Genomic DNA, 24,864 nt, shown 5'->3' on the forward strand with positions numbered 1-24,864 from the left:
ATGTCTGAATCAACGCGGTCCCAATTCAGCTAACATCAATGGCTGATTCTTGGCTTGACGTAAACATTGTTCCATTTCATCCCAAGCGTCCTGGATAGGGGACAGGTCCGGCGAACAGCCCGCCAGGGAGTATCCGAATGTGTTGCTGTCTCTGGAAATCTGTCACAAGAGCGACATACATTATCATGCTGAAGCGTGAAGTTACGTATCTGTCCTTGAATGAACGGCTGCACACAATGACCTCAACCCAATGATCTCATCCCTGTATCGCAAACCCCTCAGAATGCCATTGGCAATGACAAGTTCATTCCAAACCTATGGTATTGATTGTCATAACACAAAGAGAGATTTCTTCATTAACTCTATTACTTCGTGCAAGAAAGACAAAAAATACCACAAGTGATATGCATGTGTTTATTTCTTCAATATATAGTGGACGGCAATATCACAGATAGTCCGGTGATCAGTGAGAACGTATTGACCATGAGACAAGAAGTATATCACTAACAGGAGGTCCAACACAGATTCCCAGTAACACTCATACCGTAAATAACTCCTAAATACCGTAAATATGTATATCAGGCTCTGCTACAAATATTTGGGGATGACAAGAAGCAAATGTTAAAGAAATGAAATTTAGATGTTTGATTAAACATTCCTGAAGGTGTAAATGTCCACAATGAAAAAATATCCCTAAAACAATTTGACACTAAAAAAATAGCAGATCAAATATGAAGCTTCAGAATACTGGGGATCTGTGATGTTCCTGTATCACAAAGCATACAGCTTCAACACAATGTTCACAGAAGAATTGTCCACCCTTCACTGTCGGGGATGGCACTCTTCCTCCCTGTCCAAACAGCACCTGTCTACATCATACAGAAAGGACCACTCTAACACCATAAATATACAAAGACCACCAGTAACAGATATCAACTAAAACATGATTAGTATAACATAGCAATCAAAGGGACACGACTCTTAAAATCATAAAATGAAATGACAAATTTTCGACTTAATAGCTGTCACAAGGAAAAGATACATATGTTAGGGTGGGCTGAGAATCCAAATAAATGCATACAGTTAATTTAAAAGAGACACCAAGATGATGATTGAAATTTAAGGCACAACAGATAGACCGTGTCATCTCATAACAATATTAGCATAATATCTTGGAATAAATAAGCATAAATACATGTGCGCCTTATAAATTTTGTGCAACCTTAACTAGTTCAATCACATCAAACTAATATAGAATATACTTCTGTGCCTGCAAATGATTTTGCTCCAGAAGGAGTGCATCTAATTTTATTTAATCAAATCCAAATAATTACATGACCATATATGTCATGTCATGACATATTGACTATGGTCATTTGAAAAAAAGAGGCTGTTCCTTAACTTTTTGAGTAGTATACATTCTTAAATACAGTTCAGTTCCTTTTCACTGTTAATTTCACTTTGGGTTGTCACAAAAATATTTCTAACAATAAAACCATTTTTCAACAAGACACCAGTTGTCAACAACACACATCACAGAGAGATAACCATGTAATAAACAAGCTGTATCACAACAAAGTTGACCAGATTTTGATTTACACATTTTGCATAGTGCTGTAGATAATGAGGTGCTTCATGTAACAAACATGGGTCAATAGCTTCCAGATCTATAGACACACAACAGTTTTTGTACAATCAATCCCGTGTGTATATAACAACAATGTTGGTAAAATCAGATCCTTTACTGCGATTCTCTATGGGAGAAGTACTAAATTTACCTGAAAGGTATCGAATTAAAACATCTCATTTGAATGTCATACCATATTGAGAGATGACTCAGACACTCTGGTTACACATGAAATCATAAATGTTGACTATACAATTCCATTTACAATAGTTTCATATAGCTTTCATATTTTGGATATTTTGACATATCTGCAAGTAATCCATATGTTCATGTAATGAAATAAAATCAGGATACCTCACACAATTCAACATTATTTACATTTTCAATAATATCAAGTTTTTACCTCATGGTAAAGACACTTGTCTGAAAAAAAGAACAATTTTCAACATTTCTTATGGCTCTTTTAAAAAATTAAGTTAAAGGCATTTACAATGACAAGATTTCAACCATTTACATCTACATATATACATTCACATTTTATACAAATACACATCAATATTCTGGGAGTTAAGAACATAATAAATAAACATCTTTGGGCATATATTTACACATCAGAATGCTGCCTAACAACAGAACATCAGGACAATATTCTTCCTCTATGGACGGTGATATATCTTTAAAAATGCATCAGTACATGCAAAGAGTGATCCTTTTCTCACCAGCACTTTTTTCTTAGACGAAAGAAAAAATATACAATCTAAGAAATCCATGTCAGGTCAACTGACAAGGTGCCTAGGTAGTGGCAACTCCTCACAGTGACAGCTCGTCGGCAGAACTTTTATACAAAGGCTGCCACCAATGCACTACAAAACTTTCCAGGTGTAACCATGAATATCATTGTAAACATCACAGTCTGACCATTATGTCAGTAAGAAGTGATGGCTGTAGCGACAGTTAATACTCTTCCCCAGCCAAAATATTTTCTGTTTCAATTTAACTATTACGTAATTGATACAAAGGGAATACAAGGGGGAATTTGGGTGCTTTTCTTTTAGTCTGAAATCTCAAACTCACATGAAAAGTTAATCCAGGGTATAGTAAGTCAGTTACAAATTAACAAAAGAAAACTTCAGTTCATCCAGGAAAAATAAAGTCGGTAGAAGAACCTTTCCCAATACACTAGGATGGCATTAGAAAAGATATACACAAATAACAAAACAAATGAACTGCATTTTGGGTTAGAGGGAAAATGTTTACGATTTGTCTACTGGATGTTGGATATTGGTGGCAGCGACGATACTGTGTGGGAGATGTCACATGGTGAGGAGGACACTGAGGCGGTGGTGAGGAAGGGACACTACTCTAACACCATGTTCTGATAGTGCACACTGACGCTCCATTCATCTCAGATGATGTCAATTGTTCCTGAACCCACAAAAGTCAGTCATGTTCATCTGATATTTAGAGTTTGGCCAAGAACAACCAGAAACGGGGCAACAAAACATGTGCAACTTTGTGTTGTGTGGCAGGGTCTGTTATATCGACCGACAGCCGAGTTTGGCATGGTATTGTGCGTAAGACTACCAACTAAGATTCAGCCAAGTAAGGTCACATGTATCCAGTAGTATTTATACAGTCAATCCAATATTAATGTAGTGAATTCCACTGAGTGTCCTATGTGAGGAAATGCCATGTCAGTTATACCAATTCTAAACTAGTATGTCTTCAAAGTCTGTTGAAAGGACCTAGGAAATTTGAAGTGACATGTTTAGAAGAGTAGACCTCTTGAACAGAGAGTATCTTTTCACCACTGAGATAAGTTGTATGGCAATGTTTATATATAGGATATGTACACTATCAGTGATATAAAGACTTAAAGGTACAGACAATAGAGCATCTCTTGAGGTAATCCTATACTGTGAACTTATAAACATGGAATGCATATGTACATATGTGTGTATGACCCTGGCCATGGAGAATGGGAGATAACTCTCATCTACAAGTGTCCCATCTGTTAGTCATGGATTGTCTGACATGTAATATGCATGTACATAATATTCAATATCATGTCACAGGAATGTAATGAATAAGACAATACTATGTACAGCTGACTGTATCACAAACTGACGCATGCAAACAGAAACACTGTCAGAACATTAATTATGTCATAGATGTGGAAATCTTCATACAAACTCATCATCCTGTGGAGAGATTCTCAGGTACGGCACCAACAATGTCTTCCTGAGCGCAGGAATGTAGATGTTGGAACTGGCAAACGAAGTGACAATTAGCACTGTCTATAGTCAATCAGGAGAACCCTTGCTGCATGTGACAATTTGGAACTTTCACAGAACATGTTGGAATAGTCTCAAGGAATCACTAATAGTCTTGTTTCCATGTCAGCGATGGAGAAGTGAAGGTCAGAAGGATGTCAATGGAGATGGTGCACGAAATCAGTCAGCTGAGAAGCTGATCTTTAATCTTTACTTAGCCAAACATAGGCCACTGAAAAAGCATCCTTCAGCTGAGTGTGTCCACTTAGACTAGATGACATTCCATGAGGTAAGGGTGACATTTCAGATGTTCATCTGAAGCATGCACCCTTGACCAGAAGTCAGCTGATGAAGCGTGGTGACATCTCTATGTTCAGCTGAAGCATGCTGTGATTCTGCTGGCACTGATGAGCTAGATGAGGCGATGTGCAGCACTGTATGAGGAGGCTATGTGTGGAGGAGAGACCCGGACTCAGTATCGGGACAGCTTGCTGCCAGGCTGAAGCCAGGAATCATCCTGCATAGTCTGACTTGTAGGGGGTCTGAAACAAGCAACATGCAAACTCATCCACAATACACAATGTTTCAACTAGAGGGGTCCTCCGACTTTCTGCTGTAGTCTCTTAATCTGGGGCAAGTAAAATCTTTATTTTCAAAATCTATGGTTAAGATATGGACCCTCAGGCTCATACTGGGTGTGTTTTATTTCAAACACTGAACACAGTGGTTAATGAATTTGGGTTCCAGTATGATGTGAAATGATGTGAATCTGTATGTTCTAATACTTCACTCTGTTCATAAGATCAGTTGATTCATAACGGAAGACCCTGTAGTTCTTATAGTTTCTCAATAGATCCAGACTAATTTCAAAAGTTAAAACATAATCCTGCTTTTGTTCCTGCAGTTAATTCTAAGCCATACTGGTTAATCTGAAACTTGTTTTAGAAACAAGTAAATGCAGCAGAACAATAAATCACAACAAAAAATCAAGGAAAAATTACACATCTACTTTAAAATGGTTTTAGTCAAATTACTTGGTTCTGTTGATTCCAAGAGCAGAAGGTCTCGTTGACTACAGTAGAGGAAATCATGACTTCTCCATTATGTAAATGCACAATTACATACACATAACTGGCTCGATGAATATTCCTATTCATGGGATTACATTGTACTTGATAATACATTACTAACTCTCATACATTCATACCACACTACAAGAATTTATGAGTTCAATCTGTTGTTTGGTAAGAGGATAGGAAAATGTTGCAAGCTTTTCTCTTGTCTAAAGTCTAACAAACGTCAGTATTCAACAATCTCTAAATTCAAATCAGCAACTCAGATAAGTTTCTTCAAATAAAGTCATTAGAGATCACTGTAGGAGAAATGGCTAAGACTAGATCCATGACTGGTTGTCAGCTGATGGGGAAGCCCCATTTATGGGCACAGTATCTAATCTACATACATAGTACATGCACTACTGTCACTAAGCAATAACTGTATGTTAAGGTATACCTAAGTAGCCAGCCAATTACAGGTGAGATAAATCTGTTTTACTGTTGCTCACAGTTGTGGAGATGGCCAAACGTAGTTATCATCATATATTGGTCAGTCACCATCATTATGTGTTTGATTAACTTATGTTAACTTGTTACTATGTTGTTAGTCCAACTCCATATATTCCATTCATATTGTTTACAATGTTTTAGTCATATCATTGTAGACTGAGAGGGTCAATGTCAAATAGCATTTCAGATATACACCAGTGTTTCAGTGTATGTGGGAGGGTAACACAAAGTGATGCAGCCACAGATGTTTGACAGATTTACACTCGGTGAAACCAATAAGCTTGGGGATGGTGCTGACAAACCCAGAACAAAACTCAGAGGAACTAAAGATGTTATAACTCCAAAGTCAGCAATATTCAAAACACATTATGGTGGCCTGCAATCCAAAAGAAAAGTTTTGTTGCTTGGCAGTTTATGCTGCTCTGAATTACACTGTAGCGACATAAGACGACCAGCAAAGTCAGGACTGTTAAACCTTGTGATCCATCCACACCACCAGGGTACAATGCATTCAACAAAGTCACGAAGACTGACCACCCAATCCAGTCGCCTTTTACAACAAGCATAGGTTCCTAGGGACCTATTCTCACCTGGACACCCTGGGTCTTAAATCAGGCCAGAAAAACAAGGAGTTAATAGCATGAACAATCATACAGGTGATGTGTGAACGGTGACCTGTACAAGGGCTACTTCGACCTATGGTACATAAACTATGTCAAGTGTATATTTATACAGAGAAATATGTCTGGTTATCCCTATCAAACATTGGGTAGTATATAATCAACCAGGTTACACACTGTAACCACCTGAATAGAGTGAATGAGTGAGTTGGGTTTTACGCCGATTTTAGCAATATTCCAGCAATATCAGAGCAGGGGACACCAGAAATGGGCTTCATATATTGTACCAATGAGGGTAATCGTACACGGGCCGTCAGAGTGACGAGCAAACGCTTAAACCACTAGGTTACCCTACTGCACCCGTCATTAGAAACCTGACAAGCATGGTACACTGGGGCCCCTTTGGAACAAGAACATTATCTGACAGTCTTCATAGGATAGCACACATGAAGGAAAGAAATATACACATCTTTTTATCTGTAACTACCAAAATATCAAACCAGAATAATTCATCTACAGTTGTAGCATGGTTGGAAATAGAGCACTTCTACATGAATTGATATCCGAGAAGAAGGGCACATCTAGGATTAAATCCACACACTGTCGGGCATTGTTACATTGCTACCTGGGTTAAACCCATGTCATTGTGGGAATAGTAGTGGGTAGTATCTGCAATAGCAAAGTGTTAGGTCAGCTATGTGTTAGTTGTATAATGTGCTGGCAGCGTGCAGTGGAGCTGGTCATGCGTACTCCCATCAAGCTGATTGACGTCATTAGTAGCTGCTATACTGTACAGATGTGCAAGTGCTATTGCAATCATGAATGGTAATCAAGGAAACAAAAATACTGGTAGATCTGGTAATCAACATCATTTTTAAAAATTCATTTACTGACAATTTGGCCAAATATCATCAAACTAGTCAAATTGTCTGAGTTGTGTAAAAGAGCAAATCACTTTAAACATAATCTACTTGCTGGGCCAAAAGAAGACAAAAGGGTCAAATTTCAATATAATATTAACTCGATTTCAGTTTGGATAAACTTTATATTTACTGATTCAAACTGAAATTTGTTAATAATCTTCATGGAAGACATGACTTATGCATCCTACAACTTATTCAAAGCAATTCTACAGTAGAGGTCCAATTTCTTCACGGAAAATAATTGATTAGTAACAAACATTCACTAGATATTAGTTCACAAACACTAGGCTGTGCTGCAGCACCTGGCTGTGATACTGATCTTCAGGATAGCTAAGCCAGGTCTAATGTATTATGTATATGTCAGTTCTATATGGAACTTACAAAGGTATCGCTCTCTGAATCAAGCTCAGTTACAAAATCCCTGTGCAAGTTGGAAATATATGAATCAGTTAACTTATCAAACACATCTAACTTAGCAAAAAAACAGTAAATAAAGTTATTTCGTGACATCCATTATCAACAAAATGCAATTTAAATCATTTCTTTAATATAAAAGTGAAAACTGCAAATAAAAGAGTTAAGGTGCAAACGACAAGACCCAATTCTGGTTAAATCTATGTTTAATGACATTCAACATGTATTTTGAAGCGTGTTAATTACAAACACCCATGCACGTCACAGTTGTGATACTGGTCAGCTTCAGTAGGTTACCATAGGAACAAGCATGAAGTTTCAAAGCTTATCTTCAGATACTGAAGTAATCCTATAACTGTGACTAGTCAATCCTACCTGTTGTGAGCTTGTTTTGACATGAACCTGTCCAGGACATCATCGGGGTCGTTCAGAGACAAATCATCACCTGGAAATGTAGGAACACCTTATTGTCACATTCATTCTGTGATAAAAAGCATCACCTTGAACTCTATATATTTTCAATCTGATCATGAGAGCCAGCTTGAAATCCCACATTTATAGCAAAGGTGAAACTCACAAGCATGACGATGTAGCTAACAGTATCAGGATCAAGTCAAGTGAAATCAGTGGCTCCTTGTATATCTAAGGGACACAACTCTGCTAACATATTGCAGCAACCTAGACCACTGAGCCACCAGTGAAGGAAATTGTTCTGATAAAATCAATATCAGTTTTATCAAATATCAGTATACAAAGTTTTCTATCATGATCAGCTCTCCATGTTTTATACAGAGTGTGAATAGCAATGCTGCTGCTACCTTGGATGTCGCGGAGTTTCTTCAGACGCTGCTCATTCTTCCTGGCAATCTGATCCACATCTAGGCTTGTCACTGACCCAGGCTAAAACAACAGGCAAGAATTTTGTAGACTTTAAAATTTGGGAAACTTTAAGAACAATTTCTCTTTATGTTAACTCGAAGTATTATTGTCCAGTGTTATATGTAAGTACTCTGACTATTGGATTATCCCTGCACCACTTATAGCCATCTCCAAACATGGCATACTCTGCCTCAGTAGGATCAATTTTTAAATCTATTTTTTTTCGTAAATCAGTTAGTATATGTTGTTAGTGAGTGAGTCAGCTGGGATTTACACTACTTCTAGCAATATTCCAGTAACATCATGGTAGGAGACACTGGGAATGAGCTTCACACAACGTGCCCATGTAGGGAATCGAACTTTGGCCTCAGCTTGACGAGTGGATGCTTTAATTACTAGGCTCCACCAAACTCCATATGTGCCATGCACAATATTTGTAATTAAGAATGTAAGTTAAGAGGTCCCTGTCTTTTTAACCCTAGTGTTAAAAATTAATGATTTATCACAGTCCCTTTTTAAAGAAAACATGGAAGCAAATCTCATGGACCCAAGAACAGCTGTTAACTTCGAACTGTCCATGTATGTAAATCCTACCCTGGGGCTAGTAAAGAGTCCCTCTCTACGTCGCTGCCGAGCGGATTCATTCCGACGTGGGAGGTCATCAAGGTCATCTGGGAACACTGGTCCAAGTCCATTCATATCTGTGATATTGAAGATGTCATTACACGAAATGACAACATGGTTATGGCAGCAACTCTGGACCTCAGCAGGAATAATGCATTCCTGTATCCATACACATTTGGATCTTATAACTAACCTACCTTCCAACATATCAAACCTGTTTCAAATTATGCTTAAACAAATGAAACAGTTTGTGAAAGATCATTAAGAATAGTATCATACTTTAGAATGCAAGAATTGAAGATAAGAAAAAATCATATATTTACTATGAAAACATAGTCATAACTAAAATGTCACACAAAACCATAGATAGTTTTAAAAATCAACATCATAGATAAATCTCTCATTAGTGTTGCATGCATGGATGTATTAGATCATACAAGTGGCGAACATAGATTGATACAACACCATGTTGAAACTGGGAATGAGCAGCATCAAATCTTGCCAGTTGTATGGAGGTATCTCATTACACTGAATATTAAAACACTTTATTTTAAAAAGTAAATTCTGAAGTGATAATATTCTGAATATTGAATGTTACATGAATTTTGATGATGAATATCTTAATATTTCTCGGTATAGCATAACTGGCAACATTTGATGCATGTGTGAAGGGTGCAAGAAAGAGGAACATATCCGTGTGCTGGGTTACAGGGTATGAGTGATGGACCACAGCCATACAGTCACAGCTGGTTCTCAGATAACTATTACACCAACCCAGTCAGATATATTGGGATCCTAGCTAAACATGGCAAGCAGCCACTACAGACCATATTCGACACAGCTCTATATGAGAGCACTTGTTCAAATCCAACATCACTACATTGGTGGAACAATAGATATGCTTTTACATTTGAATACAATTTTAGAAATTAAATAAGGAAAATAAATAATATTTTCAACTGAAGAAAAGAGGATCAGGAAATATATCAAAGTATCAAATATTCCATACATTATCCTGGAGGTCATAATCATTTAATAACTAATATTAACATTAAATCACTTAAACAAGGTGGAAAATATTAATACAAACTGTGTAACATACCCTTGAGATAATTTGAAAAACCAAAGTGACAAAAACTGAGAAAAGTATTTCATAAAAACCAAAGTATAGTGTTAGAAAATGAAAAGTATATCCCTCCAAAACCTGATTTTCAACTCTTCTACGAAAATTGAACAGATTAACCAACACCTTCTACCAGCAAATTCTTGTTCCTGATGTTAGACACATTAACGGTGAAACTTCATTCTGAGCATGCTGAACATGAAGACAGAACTTCTGGCCAACATCATCTTTATTGTCAGTAATGACATCATAGGGCTACTTCTTGGCCTTTCAAAGGAAGAAAAGCAACTCTGACACTGATTCACCTGATGGATGTTTAACAGGTACCACTGACATGTCATTACTCTCTGACATGGTGAAAGTACTCGAGGAAGACCTGAAATATTTTTTCAGATTCACTGGTTGAAAGTGTAGTGAGTGAGTGAGTCAAGTTTTTTTCCCCACTTTTAGCAATATCACGACCGGGGACACAGAAATGGGCTTAACACATTGTACACATTTGGGCAATTGAACCCAAGTCTTTGGCTGGACAAGCAAACCACTTGGCTACTCCACTGCCCCGTGTGAAAGTTAAAGAAGTAGCCCTTAAATGTAACAGACAATGAAGAAGTCGTTATCCATAAAAACTTCATGCCTTCATCTAATACTGTCTATCAAAGACTTGATGCTGAGCCATGTGAATCATGCACAAATCTTCCACACAAGGTGTTTCACTGACAAACAGGCACTCCTACAGTGCCTAGACCTGTAGTAGGTGTTGTGAAAACCTGCAGGCACATGTATAATCAGTATATGAAATACGTCCCGTCCGACCGCCCGAGACGGGCTAGATTTCTGCCGGACAGTCTAATTTTACAGCTAGCCAGCCCGATGGACGGGTGAAAAATTCCGATAAAATGCCCACTGGCACTGACTGGTTAAATCTCTCCTGGGCTGGTAAGTTTTTGATGTTACCAGCCCAGATGTCTGGCTGGGTTTTTGGTGTATTTCCTACACTGGTATAATATACATGATATACAACTCAGCGTAGTGAACCTGCACTTGATGAAATAAAACTGGTTAGTTATCCACTGGATGCTGAAATAAACGGTCATGCAATTTGTTAAACAGTTTAATGTGAATACCCATGCAGAGAAAACTGTCATGGAACATGTCATGCTGAACCTGTGGTGCCACTTACATGTCAACTGTGCAATCCTTAGACATTTAGCATGTGGGCTGTATTGAGGACAAAGTTTAAGATCCTCTAAGTGATAACACATCTCTTTGCTTAGGGTAACATATGAAGTCCCGAAAACACAGGGTCTTGAAGCACTGACCATGGACAATCTATTTATCTTCAGAGTTTGAGCAATGTTACTAGGTTAATTTCAGATATGTTTTCATGTGTTACCTGTTGTGGGGCAGTTTAACAGTCGGTCTCAATAACAGTGAGCGAGTATAGTTTTACGCCGCTTTTAGGAATATTCCAGCAATATCACGACGGGGGACACCAGAAATGGGCTTCACACATTTTACCAAAGTGGGGAATTGAACCTGAGTTTTTGGCGTGACGAGCGAACGCTTTAACCACTAGGCTACCCCACCTCCCCTCAATAACAGAGTGATGTTCTACTGACATGCACTTTATATTCTATTACTGTGAAACACTTCAGTATGGACATCTGTCTTTTGGATGATCACTCATAAAGAATATACAAATATATATCACTACATTACATAGTAACAGATTCGCTAATCCAGATATACATGAATTCATACATTTCAAGTAGGTACTGCAGTGTCAAAATCAAAGCGGTTTCCCTCTATTCAATAAAATCAAAGCATCAAAATTATGATACTGCATTCTTACATACAGAAAATATTGTCAAAGTTCAAAATAAATTTCCTGAGAAAATTTCAATTTCATTACCATTCTGTTCAATACTCACATGTAAATTTAACAAAATTTTGAAGCAAATCACAAAATTTTCAAAACAGTAAAGGAAGAGGCATCCTATGAGGGACATGTTGATTTTGTTATTAACAGTTTGTGACACCAGATTTCCAGCTCACACACGTCTAAGGATTGCATGAGTTGACGTGCAGTGCTACTGACGACGGTGGTGACGTGACCTGGATGCGTGACAGCTGTGTGACTAACCTATAAAGGCACTGTTGGATTGTAGCATTGGCTGTGGACTGATTGTGCGATGACGATTCAAGCCTAAGTCTTTAGGCTCCATGTTGGGCAGAGCCTTCTCAAACTTGCCTGTGATAAAGACGAGAGTGTGTAAAGACAGCTAGGACGGATTGCTTAATACACAGAGGCTATTAGGGAGAGGCATCATTAACCTGCCTACACAGCTATCAGAAGTTTGACACAATGTATACACACAAAGTCTAGGGACAGACTGTTACAACACAAACATCACACTTAAAGCAAGAACAAGTGACATTAGAAAATACACATTAATATTTGTCTGATTTACATTTATGGTTCATTTAGAATAGGAAAGATGCCAGAGTTAAAACTGAGCAAAACACCTACACTGGCCTCAATAATAACATATAAGCATTATGTGTACTTAAATATAGGCGATCTTCAAAGAGAGAGGCTTATGATAAAACTCACTAAGACACCTACAATACTCTCTAGTTATCTAGTTAATTAACATAAAGTAAGCAAAACTTGTCTTTTATTACTGGAGATCTTCAAAGAAAGATGTTATTAAAACACACTAACACACCTACAATGAACTCTCATTAAGCACAGCCTATGAAGGTGGGCAAGCTATATTTCTCTCTACTGGACACACCTTAGTTTTATCTACTACAACTCCATCTAACTGTATTTAATCTATTAAAAAACAAATACCTTCAAGCAAGGAAGTGTTTGAACATTAAACACATTTAGACTGAAATATGACTTTCTAAATTCTAAATTCGATTTTCATATTACCACACACTAAAATGAAAATCCATACTGATGAATTATTAATATCCAAGGCAAACTAGTGCATTAGGAAGTATATAATCTATGAATAATTTATATCTTAAGAGTCTCTACTTGTGTAACATGAAACCAAGTACAGATCTAGATTTCCAATATTGTGATATGCATACTTTACTGTCTATAGTTTAATTGGTGCAGATGTCTCTGAGCTGGAGGTCAAGAAGCCGTTAGGTAAACAGTTAGACATCTGTTGATGGACTTGACTCCATATCATTCCAGATCAACAGGAGGGCAACTGTTAACACTATACTTAAACTACAAAACTCACAAAGGCAGCTGTGAGTAGAATTCTATCGGTTATTTCATCTAAAAACAATATACAAGAATGAGCATAAGTAGACATGCTACAAGTGGTTGTGTTGAGAGAAATTCTTCCAATAGTTTGTCCATTAATCGTACCAAATCTACAAAGCTTGGTTATATGCAAAATTGGAAGCATTTGCACCCATAATCTGCCCCCCAATATCACAAATAAAGGAAAGCCAAATATCTACAAGAACTTCATTGGGATTTTTTTTAATAAATGAATAAGTGATAATTGTGTTTTAATTATGTTTGATTTTTTGGTTGCATGTGACCTTTAAAAATAATGGCTGATCACATGGAATTGGACCAGCATGTCGTTCATCTTATTTCCTTCCCACCTCACTTACAACTGTCAGTCTGACAGAAACCCCATGATTAAGAGTAATGTATCAACTCTATGAGTCACATCTAGTATATTATTTAAGTTTTAGGAATCATCCAACAGAGGATACCTAGGCTTACATACAAAATCCCCTCAAAAGGAAAGGCTTCTAAAGGATAGTAAGATGATTATTATCCAACTCACACAGAAAGGAAGCTGACTAATTTCTGACCTTCAAAAGGACAGGTAAGTGACTATTCTGACTCAAAAAGAAGGGTATATGACTATTTTCTGACCCATAAAAGGACAGGTAGGTGACTATTCTCTTACTCATAAAGAAAAGTAGCTATTTTCTGACCTTCAAAAGGACAGGTAGGTGACTATTCTCTTACTCAAAAAGAAAAGTAGCTATTTTCTGACTCTCTCTATTACACCATTTCAACAAACCTTCCATGTCGGCCATGCTTAAACTGCTCCTTACTAACAAGTGAGAAAAAACAAAAACAAACTTACTTCCTACATGAATCTCTTATCTCTAATCCAGTCTGTACTGGTGAGATACAATCAATCTACAGAACATAACCTTACGTAAGTTCTGAAATCCAGGACAGAATGTGTGGAGAGACAAGACATAGGAGGAAGAGGTGCAAAGACTTCAAGCAAAAAACTGGCAGTATCCCTTAAGCAACGGCAAGCAATCTTCTAGATTCTTTGGAAAATATTTGATGGTACTTGTGAGGGGGAATGAATGGAGAAAGCATTCCCCTCATTTCACATAACAAACAGTAAATAAATCAATCAAGTGGTAATTATTTTCTGATTAATTAATATATAGGATCTAAGCAGCATCTTCTTCCAGTTTTCCACTTTTTAAAAAAAGAAGCAACAGCTTTATCAGAGGCAACATAAAACAGGACACTTTCCTTTAACAAGGAAACATATTACCATATTTCAAACCAATGATACAAAATCCAAGACTTAATGGCATTGAAATATGAAATACAGATGAAATCAGACATCTATAGGCCTGGCATGGTTCAAAACATTAAATTTGAATTATACTTGGGAAATTCAGGAAGTACAAATAACATTTTACATGTGGACTTTCACTATTACCATTAGGCAAATGACAACTCTGTGAAAGATCGTTTTTGCATTCAAGTGAAAATATATATTGATTCCCAACCCTGCTGACTGTAATGTTCAATGCAGAGATATATGGCCTAACTGACAGAATACTACTTCCTTGTTGATTCAGATTATGGACATGCACATAACAAGTTATGGTTTCTCACTTTTGCCCCTCAATTCCCGGAGAGTCTGTTCCTGCTGTCGGATGAGTGCAGCCTGCTGCTGCTCCAGATGGTCGTTGGACATCGGGTCATATGGAAAGTGTCGCTGGAATTCTTGTCTAGAATCTGTGTCAGCTGACAAAGTGGTGCAAATACATCACAGAAAGGTTTGCAAACACTGATGCAGAATACACATTTCACACAGTAAGATGTACACAATGAACTACCACTGCTATACACAGTTGAGTGTGGACAAGGGGAGGTAATAAGGAGTTACCTCCCCTGACTAGAGTGTAGCTCTGTGTGGAACAAGATTGTATACTAAAATGTGCAAGTAGATTTAACAGTAACACGCACACAGAAGCACAATTTCAGAATACACAACATAAAGAAAGTCACCAGGAGAATTTGTAGTTTTGTTCAGCATGAAGTAGATAAAATGTACGTAAAATGTTCAGTATGCCCCAAGAAATGAACCTCTACTCCCTATCCACCAAATGTTAAACCCTAAAAACACATCTAATCAAGAAACAATCTGATTTCCTTCACAAATTGATCAGATTGAAATGTTTAATCAGCAGAAAAGTTCTAAATCAGCACTTACTGCAAAATCAAATGATACAGTGTACCAAAACAGCTTCATCAAACATTTCAATTTCTGATTCTAGGAAGGCTACTGAGGTGGAATGCTTGGTGCCGGAGAGTCACTGTACCTTGTTTGAGACTGTGGAACTCGCGCAGGTGATCTGGATTAGGATTGTTGTCTGCTGTTGGCGCTCGTCTCACTGGAACGGTGTTTCGGTTACGTGCCATCTCAAACACATCTATGTCACGCTGAACCCGTCTGTAGCATACAAACAACAAATCTGTTTGTTTGTCTGTTGTTTAAAACCACACTGAGCAACATTCCCACTACATCTGTAACTAATCTGGACCAGAAAATCCAGTGATTGACATCATGAGCACTGATGCAAACAACTGGGACATGATGACATGCAACAGCCATGTTATGGAGCCTGACCACCCAATGCTGATAGTTGCCTCAAGCATGACTTGCTGAAGGTAAACAAGATAATGCTTAATGTTGGACTGAAAACAAGTTATTGCCAGAAAAAAGCCTAAAAAGGTCTCATGCCTTCAGGGTGCCATGATGAGCAATCAACTGAGTCAAAGAGTTTGCCCAACCATCTGCTTACTTTTACAGAAACCTTATAAATGTGTCCATCCTGCATGTCTATGGCTGCATTGATTGTTTAATGACACACTCAGCAATATTCCAGCTACATGCCAGCAAGATATACCCCCCGTGCTGAGACAAGACTTCAACTTACGGAACTGGCGGGGGCCTCTGTGCTAACCTCGGATCAAACACCTCAGGCTCATTCTGAAACAAGACGGGAACATTTATGATGTAATGTTAAGCAATATTCACTCACTCACTCTACACTGCAAACAGGAAGTCACAAAACAAAAGCCCATGCATGAGCTAGAGAATTCCTGTTTCATGGCAAGAACAATTGAGTTAGTTGAGACGTATGACAATTTTCTCACCTCAATGATATCAAGTTGAGGAGACATTGTAGGCATTATACACTGAAACTTATACACTCTATCACCAAATAACGTAATGCTGGGTGTTAACGTGATACTCTTCGTGCTCTATAGTTTGAGCTATGTTACTACTTGAGCAAGATAGATGTGGTATACTTACTTCATTCTTGTCCAGCATGGTCTCCACTCTGTCTCTCTCGGAGGCCAACTGATGCTTCATCCTGGCCAGAGCATTCAGGATGTCAGCACCTGGAGAGAAGCCACTCACCATCAGGATCAAGCATCCACCTCACCCAATTTAGCTGTTTACGTTTTTATATTCACATGCATTCATAGTTCTTAGATACAGATGACTTTCCCAGAAATGTCACAAATGTGACTCTGACCTGTTTATGTTGTGACTATACTGTTGTTGTTTTTGCCAAACTCAGCATCACATGACCAGTATTGATATTCCAACATGTATTTTTTAGAAAAAAATATTATTTTATACTTATCCTGACTATTTCTATTTGCTTTAGCGTATGAGTCCGGTTAAGGTAAAATTACATGACTGTGGTCTGTTATTACACATTGTGAGCATCAATCTAAGCAACTAGGAGATGATGATACAACCTTGATCTTCACAGGGCACTCCTACATGCAACACTGATACCAGCTTCACATTCTCTCAAACACACGTAGCTAATACTTACTTGGAGCTCTTGAGGAAGACTGAAACAAACAACAGATCAACATTAATACCATTAGGACTCCATGATACAACCGTCTGCTTCACACTTCTTGTTTCGTATCAAGTTACAAGTTATATGTAATTCTTTAAAAGATTCAAAATGTTTTAAGGCTCACATTTCTGCCACACACAAACGCAAATATTCTACATTTACTTGGGTAGATGTCTTAAGAAATCTTAAAATTGTCAAATATTTTCTGCTGAAGAAACTATTTTCTGCAATTCGGAAATCTAATTAATATATTATTGATTCATATGAAAGAAAATACTTGTTAACATTACACAATATCAGCATATTCCAAAAGAGCATAAAAGGTCTTGTATTTAACAAGCTTTTTACATAAACTTATCAAATACTTGTGAAAACAAATTCATAAACATCTTTATGTTGTGCAAATGTCAATAGTATGCCCACTGACTTTCTCTCACATTTGCCAACAAACCTTGCAAATAAAAAACAAACAAAAAGAAATAGACAATATGTCTGTCAACATAAAATCCTGATGAACACACTGACATTTCACATGCTACTTACTGGAGCTCTGTCAACTGGGGAACGACCTCGGTCAAGCTATAACAAAATTTGAAAGCAATGCTTTACTAATACCTAAGAAAAAATAAAGAGATCAGCCTTGCTATGTTAGCATTATTAATGGTAAGCTTATGTATGCTATGTTACAAAGGAACTGTCATGCATTAGTTAATTCTAACCTATTCAATGTTTACAGGCAACTACTCATACATGCATATTACAAAGTAAACTGCTACTGATTCCTGTTACTGATTCCTAATAAGAAGCACAGAATTATCATCTGCATGAATGAAAATTCAAGTCAGAATTTTAAATTGCAATTTATGGACCAATTTTTTTCAAGCACTGAATAGTTGAATTTTCTGTGTTGAGTTTACAATTGTTACTAAAGACAGGCTCAATACTTCATTCACATACACGTTTGTCTGAATATGTCATAAAAATCGATGATAGTTCTTTTTCGCAAATTCATGTACACAGCATGTGAGGACCAGAGGAGAAATTCTTGACAAGAATTATCTCCCCCTGGGATAGGAAGCCAAGATTACCGAAGGCGCATCTATTCTACTGGAAAGCGCGGAGGGCACATAGCGGGTTTCAGCCTCTTCATTTTGTTGCTTAGCAACTGAGTGAGGCCGATTCTCGGCAGCAAGACTGGTTCTAGCAGCTGGCACAGGGGGGGAGGATGCTCGATAAGTAAGCGCTTTATCAGCGGGTTCCTGGAAGGGTGCATTATATAGTTAAAGATAAAATAAGGGTACGTAGAAAATATATAAATAGAATGGTACATAAACGTAAATCTTAGTGCTACAGATATAACCAAAATATAGTTCTAAGCAGAAGTACTATAGCAGTACATTAAATACAGAAAGGGAATATTAGGTATTAGATAGGTTGTTGAGAGATAAAATGTTTACTACAATATTTGCATAGTTTGCAATAATCAGGCAAGATGAAATGACATGTACAGCAAATCCCTGCCAGCAAAAAGCCACAATAATGAGTGTTACCCAAGTCTGGGTGAATGCATTACCGATGTGCTCTCAGTTGCCTGCTTTCTCCCCACTGCAGGCAATGGGGGAGATTTTCCTCGCTCTGCAGCCTGGAAATTAATGAGTGGTCAAAATACATGAATATAAAATGTCTCATAGACCAGTAATGAAGGCCCTGAAGCTGAGCAGCTGATAGTCAGCATCTGACTGCATCAACAACCTGACAGTGCATGTTAACTGCAACATCTCACACACAGGTCACAAATATGACTCCTGTTTTTCTCCCCAGATAAAATGTTGTTGAAAATGACCAAAAAAATTCGCCACTTGACAGATTACAAACTTAGTATCTAGTAATATCTAAAGCATAACAATGCTGCTGATGATGATAATGATGAAGCCGTACTAAAGATAAAAAAGGGATTTTTGTCTCATAATATTACAGTAGTAGTTAAATGTATGAGAGTTATATTAGGGACTACAATATAGATTACAATGCTATGTAAGAATACCCACTACTCTTGGAATCCTTGTTAATTTGTCTCCATGACAACACAAAGAATTACATAGAATATTAAAAGTTACTGCTACCCCGAAACCAGAGAAACACATCACTGATAACTGTTACAGTTGAAGGAAGTGGAAATTGTTGAAGATGAAGTACTGAGCTTTTTATAAAAAATCTGACATTAGATGCTGGTTGTTTGGTCAATGATTAGTCATTAGATATTGTACCAAGACTGACCTTGTGACTATAAACGTATAATATACATATCAAATGCCACAATACACACACAAATCTCTTATAAACAAAATTGTTGAAATGTTTTTCTCTTATTAGTTCCCATACATCCTTGCTTTCAACACACATCCATCCTCTCCTACCCAGTCTCCACCTCTCCCTACCCAGTCTCCCTACCCAGTCTCCCTCAATCTGTCCAATCAACACCTTCCCAGTAGTGTTGATACTGTGCTCTCCCTACCCAGTCTCCCTCAATCTGTCCAATCAACACCTTTCCAGTAGTAGTGGTGATACTGTGCTCTCCCCTACCCAGTCTCCCTCAATCTGTCCAATCAACACCTTCCCAGTAGTGGTGATACTGTGCTCCCTACCCAGTCTCCCTCAATCTGTCCAATCAACACCTTCCCAGTAGTGGTGATACTGTGCTCTCCCTACCCAGTCTCCCTCAATCTGTCCAATCAACACCTTCCCAGTAGTGGTGATACTGTGCTCTCCCTACCCAGTCTCCCTCAATCTGTCCAATCAACACCTTCCCAGAAGTGGTGATACTGTGTTCTCTCTCCCTACCTCTCTCAGTCAGCCTCAATCTGTCCAATCAACACCTTCCCAGTAGTGGTGATACTGTGCTCTCACCTACCCAGTCTCTCTACAGTCTCCCTCCATCTGTCCAATCAACACCTTCCTAGTAGTGTTGATACTGTGCTCTCTCTCCCTACCCAATCTCTCCCTCCTCCCTCTATCTGCCCAATACCTTCCCAGTAGTGGTGATACTGTGTTCTCTCCCTACCCAGTCTCCCTCAATCTGTCCAATCAACACCTTCCTAGTAGTGGTGATACTGTGCTCTCCCTACCCCCTCTCTCCTCCCTGTCCAATCTGTCCAATACCTTCCTAGTAGTGTTGATACTGTGCTCTCCCTACCCAGTCTCCCTCAATCTGTCCAATCAATACCTTCCCAGTAGTGTTGATACTGTGCTCTCTCCCTACCCTCTCTACAGCCTCCTCAATCTGTCCAATCAACACCTTCCCAGTAGTGTTGATACTGTGCTCTCTCTCCTACAGCCTCCTCTCGATCTGCCCAATACCTTCCCAGCAGTGGTGATACTGTGCCTCTCTCTACCCAGTCTCCCTCAGCCTCCTCTCGATCTGCCCAATACCTTCCCAGTAGTGGTGATACTGTGCTCTCTCTCCCTACCTCTCTCTACAGCCTCCTTCGATCTGCCCAATACCTTCCCAGTAGTGGTGATACTGTGCTCTCTCTCCCTACCACTCTCTACAGCCTCCCTCTGTCTGCCCAATACCTTCCCAGTAGTGTTGATACTGTGCTCTCTCTCCCTACTCTCTCTACAGCCTCCCTCTGTCTGCCCAATACCTTCCCAGCAGTGGTGATACTGTGCTCTCTCCCTACCTCTCTCTACAGCCCTCCTCTGTCTGCTCTGCCCACCTTCCCAGCAGTGGTGATACTGTGCTCTCTCTCCCACCTCTCTCTACAGCCTCCTTGATCTGCCCAATACCTTCCCAGTAGTGGTGATACTGTGCTCTCTCTCCCTACCTCTCTCTACAGCCTCCCTCTGTCTGCCCAATACCTTCCCAGCAGTGGTGATACTGTGCTCTCTCTCCCTACCTCTCTCTACAGCCTCCTTCGATCTGCCCAATACCTTTCCAGTAGTGGTGATACTGTGCTCTCTCTACAGCCTCCCTCTATCTGCCCAATACCTTTCCAGTAGTGTTGATACTGTGCTCTCCCTACAGCCTCCCTCTGTCTGCTCAATACCTTCCCAGTAGTGGTGATACTGTGCTCTCTCTCCCTACCTCTCTCTACAGCCTCCCTCTGTCTGCCCAATACCTTCCCAGTAGTGTTGATACTGTGCTCTCTCTCCCTACCTCTCTCTCCCTACCTCTCTCTACAGCCTCCCTCTGTCTGCCCAATACCTTCCCAGTAGTGGTGATATCTGTGCTCTCTCCCTACCTACCTCTCTACAGCCTCCCTCTGATCTGCCCAATACCTTCCCAGTAGTGTTGATACTGTGCTCTCTCTCCCTACCTCTCTCTACAGCCTCCCTCTGATCTGCCCAATACCTTCCCAGCAGTGGTGATACTGTGCTCTCTCTCCCTACCTCTCTCTACAGCCTCCCTCGATCTGCCCAATACCTTCCCAGTAGTGGTGATACTGTGCTCTCTCTCCCTACCTCTCTCTACAGCCTCCCTCTGTCTGCCCAATACCTTCCCAGCAGTGGTGATACTGTGCTCTCTCTCCCTACCTCTCTCTACAGCCTCCCTCGATCTGCCCAATACCTTCCCAGTAGTGGTGATACTGTGCTCTCTCTCCCTACCACTCTCTACAGCCTCCCTCTGTCTGCCCAATACCTTCCCAGCAGTGGTGATACTGTGCTCTCTCTCCCTACCTCTCTCTACAGCCTCCCTCGATCTGCCCAATACCTTCCCAGCAGTGGTGATACTGTGCTCTCTCTCTCCCTACCTCTCTCTACAGCCTCCCCTCTCGATCTGCCCAATACCTTCCCAGTAGTGTTGATACTGTGCTCTCCCTACCACCTCTCTACAGCCTCCCTCTGTCTGCCCAATACCTTCCCAGCAGTGGTGATACTGTGCTCTCTCTCCCTACCTCTCTCTACAGCCTCCTTCGATCTGCCCAATACCTTCCCAGTAGTGGTGATACTGTGCTCTCTCTCCCTACCTCTCTCTACAGCCTCCTTCCATCTGCCAAATACCTTCCCAGTAGTGTTGATACTGTGCTCTCCCTACCTCTCTACAGCCTCCCTCTATCTGCCCAATACCTTCCCAGCATGTTGATACTGTGCTCTCCCTACCTCTCTCTACAGCCTCCTTCGATCTGCCCAATACCTTCCCAGCAGTGGTGATACTGTGCTCTCTCTACCTACTTCTCTCTACAGCCTCCTTCCATCTGCCAAATACCTTCCAAGTAGTGTTGATACTGTGCTCTCCCTACCTCTCTACAGCCTCCCTCGATCTGCCCAATACCTTCCCAGCATGTTGATACTGTGCTCTCCCTACCTCTCTACAGCCTCCCTCTATCTGCCCAATACCTTCCCAGCATGTTGATACTGTGCTCTCTCTACAGCCTCCCTCTGTCTGCCCAATACCTTCCCAGCAGTGGTGATGCTGTGCTCTCCCCTACAGCCTCCCTCTATCTGCCCAATACCTTCCCAGCAGTGGTGATACTGTTCTTTCCCTACCTCTCTCTCCAGCCTCTCTCTATCTGCTTCCTCCTGCTCTCTCCTCCTTTCATTATCGGCATCAAGTCTCCGCTGTTCAGTCTCTCTTTTCCTCTCCTCGGCTTGTCTCATCAACTCTTCATTCTTCCTCCGAGCCTGGCAACATGGCACCCTCATGTCAATGTTGGTTTAACAAGTGAATTCTATCTCTATACAAACAACACAATACAAGCATCTGTTATTGCCTATTTCAGACTACTGATACTTGTCGGGCACCTATCCAACCAAATAAACTTGCATATTCAAATTATTTTACACATGCCTTACAGTAGTCCCTATTTGATAGTAAACCATAAAGGTAGGTTGGGCTAGATATTGTCTGCCTGATTCCAAAAGAATTATTTGTCAGGGAGTCAGTAGCATTCAAACTCTCAGATAAAAGACACTTACCTCATCCTCCTTCAATTTTATCTTCTTGCGTTCCTCCTCATACTCCTCCTGCATTCTCTTCCTCTCCGCCTCTATCCTACGTTGCTCCTTCTCTTCTTCGTACCTCTCCTTCTCTCGCTCCAGAGCAGCTGCTGCCTTCTTTGCCTCAATCTGTGATCACACATCAAGCCACACCCATGAGACACAAGTCACACCCATCAGTAACAAGCCACACCTCACAGACATATAGTTCATTTATCAAACATAACCTATACCCATCACACACAACTATCACCCCAAATTTGTATAATAAAATGAATACATTGTTTCAAGGGACAGGCTGACTTGCCTAGGTACTTCTTGATGGTGATGACTCGAGGGTTGGAGAAGTCCAATAGTAACAAGATCTAGAGTTGTCAGTGATCTGGTCACGTATCATGATCCATATGAAGTCATGTACATGGTAACTTAATGATATCTTTATATCACAAAGCAGTAAAACTGAATAGGAAATCACAAATTGATGCAGGAATTAAGACAATTACTGGAAGGACAAAATGTGCAGATCATAGATGTCCAAGATATTTTTATGGATTAAACTTCTTTTTTATTTCCCTCACGACGTTTCGGGACCATTCCAGGTCCCTTCATCAGGTGACTATCAACTGTCAGTTCACCTGATGAAGGGACCTGGAATCGTCTCGAAAGGTCGTGAGGGAAATAAAAAAGAAGTTTAATCCATAAAAATATCTTGGACATCTATGTACAACTTCTAAATGCCACTGAAAGACAACAGATCATATTCCAACCAAACTGTGGATCAAAGGGAGGCAACTCACAACATATCAAATGGAGTGAATCTACATAATAATTAACAGCAGACTAAAATACTGTCAATCATTGTCTTCTACAAGCTACCATAGTGTGAAAACAATGTTTTACCTGTCTCCTCAAATCATCTTTGTACACATCTGTCTGGTGTTTCTCAGCATCAGTCTGTAACACAGAAGGTACCAAAGATCATTGTCATATTTCATTATCAATTTAGTAGAAAGAGAATTTCCACGTTAAACCAACTTACAGTTTTCAATATAACAATAGAGTAAAAGACATCAAAACTTCACCATCAACCTTATTATGAAGCTCTGAAACTGTGACAAACATGCACAATTTTTAATTCCTCAATTGAACTATCGTAATACTTCTAATATAACCAGCTGCTAAATCATCCCAAGAACAAATAAGTATAGTGGCTGTCAAAATATACTACTTATAGTAACTTGCAGGATACCCAATTCTTTCCTACAGATTAACAAGGGTAACATGAAATATATAGGTGTTCTTAACTTCTTCTGACTAGTATATTCCATTACATACCTTTGGCTGTCCAAATATTCCATGCCCCCCTCGGGCATGTGAGGGTTCCCCAGCAGCTGTGGTCTGGAGGGGTGGGGTGCGGATCAGGTCATCTCTTGGGGAGGGGGGCCGAGGGGAGGTCCCAGCATACACTCCTGCTGTAGTGGGAGGACCACCTGGCCGTCTCAGTGAACGAAGGTCAGCTGCAAGAGAGGATATATGATGTTGTAAAAATAGGGACAGGAAGAGTGAGTGAGTTTAGTTTTACGCCTCACTCAGCAATAATCCAGCTATAAGCAGATGATCTGTAAATAATCAAGCCTGGACCAGACAATCCGGTGATCAACAACAAGTAGCATCGATCTGCGTAATTG

At 39.6% G+C, this 24,864-nt stretch overlaps 1 protein-coding gene across 1 annotated transcript in view; it reads right to left on the bottom strand.

Moving 5' to 3' along the window:
• Positions 1–400: 400 nt before the first annotated feature.
• The window catches only part of LOC124275285 (centrosome and spindle pole-associated protein 1-like), an 82,438-nt gene continuing 57,974 nt past the window's right edge, over positions 401–24,864 (bottom strand). The window contains exons 25-42 of the mRNA XM_046710766.1: positions 24,512–24,693; positions 24,077–24,130; positions 23,156–23,305; positions 22,727–22,861; positions 18,813–18,881; positions 18,328–18,498; positions 17,783–17,818; positions 17,210–17,228; positions 16,675–16,763; positions 16,295–16,347; positions 15,677–15,807; positions 14,967–15,098; positions 12,192–12,299; positions 8,896–9,002; positions 8,241–8,322; positions 7,798–7,867; positions 7,390–7,429; positions 401–4,442 (exon numbers count right to left, since the gene is read on the bottom strand). Coding sequence (XP_046566722.1) covers positions 4,413–4,442; positions 7,390–7,429; positions 7,798–7,867; positions 8,241–8,322; positions 8,896–9,002; positions 12,192–12,299; positions 14,967–15,098; positions 15,677–15,807; positions 16,295–16,347; positions 16,675–16,763; positions 17,210–17,228; positions 17,783–17,818; positions 18,328–18,498; positions 18,813–18,881; positions 22,727–22,861; positions 23,156–23,305; positions 24,077–24,130; positions 24,512–24,693 — 1,658 coding nt within the window. The 3' untranslated portion in view covers positions 401–4,412. The remainder of the gene's footprint in view (positions 4,443–7,389; positions 7,430–7,797; positions 7,868–8,240; positions 8,323–8,895; positions 9,003–12,191; positions 12,300–14,966; positions 15,099–15,676; positions 15,808–16,294; positions 16,348–16,674; positions 16,764–17,209; positions 17,229–17,782; positions 17,819–18,327; positions 18,499–18,812; positions 18,882–22,726; positions 22,862–23,155; positions 23,306–24,076; positions 24,131–24,511; positions 24,694–24,864) is intronic.

The sequence above is a fragment of the Haliotis rubra genome, unplaced genomic scaffold, assembly GCF_003918875.1.
Source record: "Haliotis rubra isolate DU_JTF1 unplaced genomic scaffold, ASM391887v1 Scf2, whole genome shotgun sequence".
Lineage (NCBI taxonomy): Eukaryota > Metazoa > Mollusca > Gastropoda > Lepetellida > Haliotidae > Haliotis > Haliotis rubra.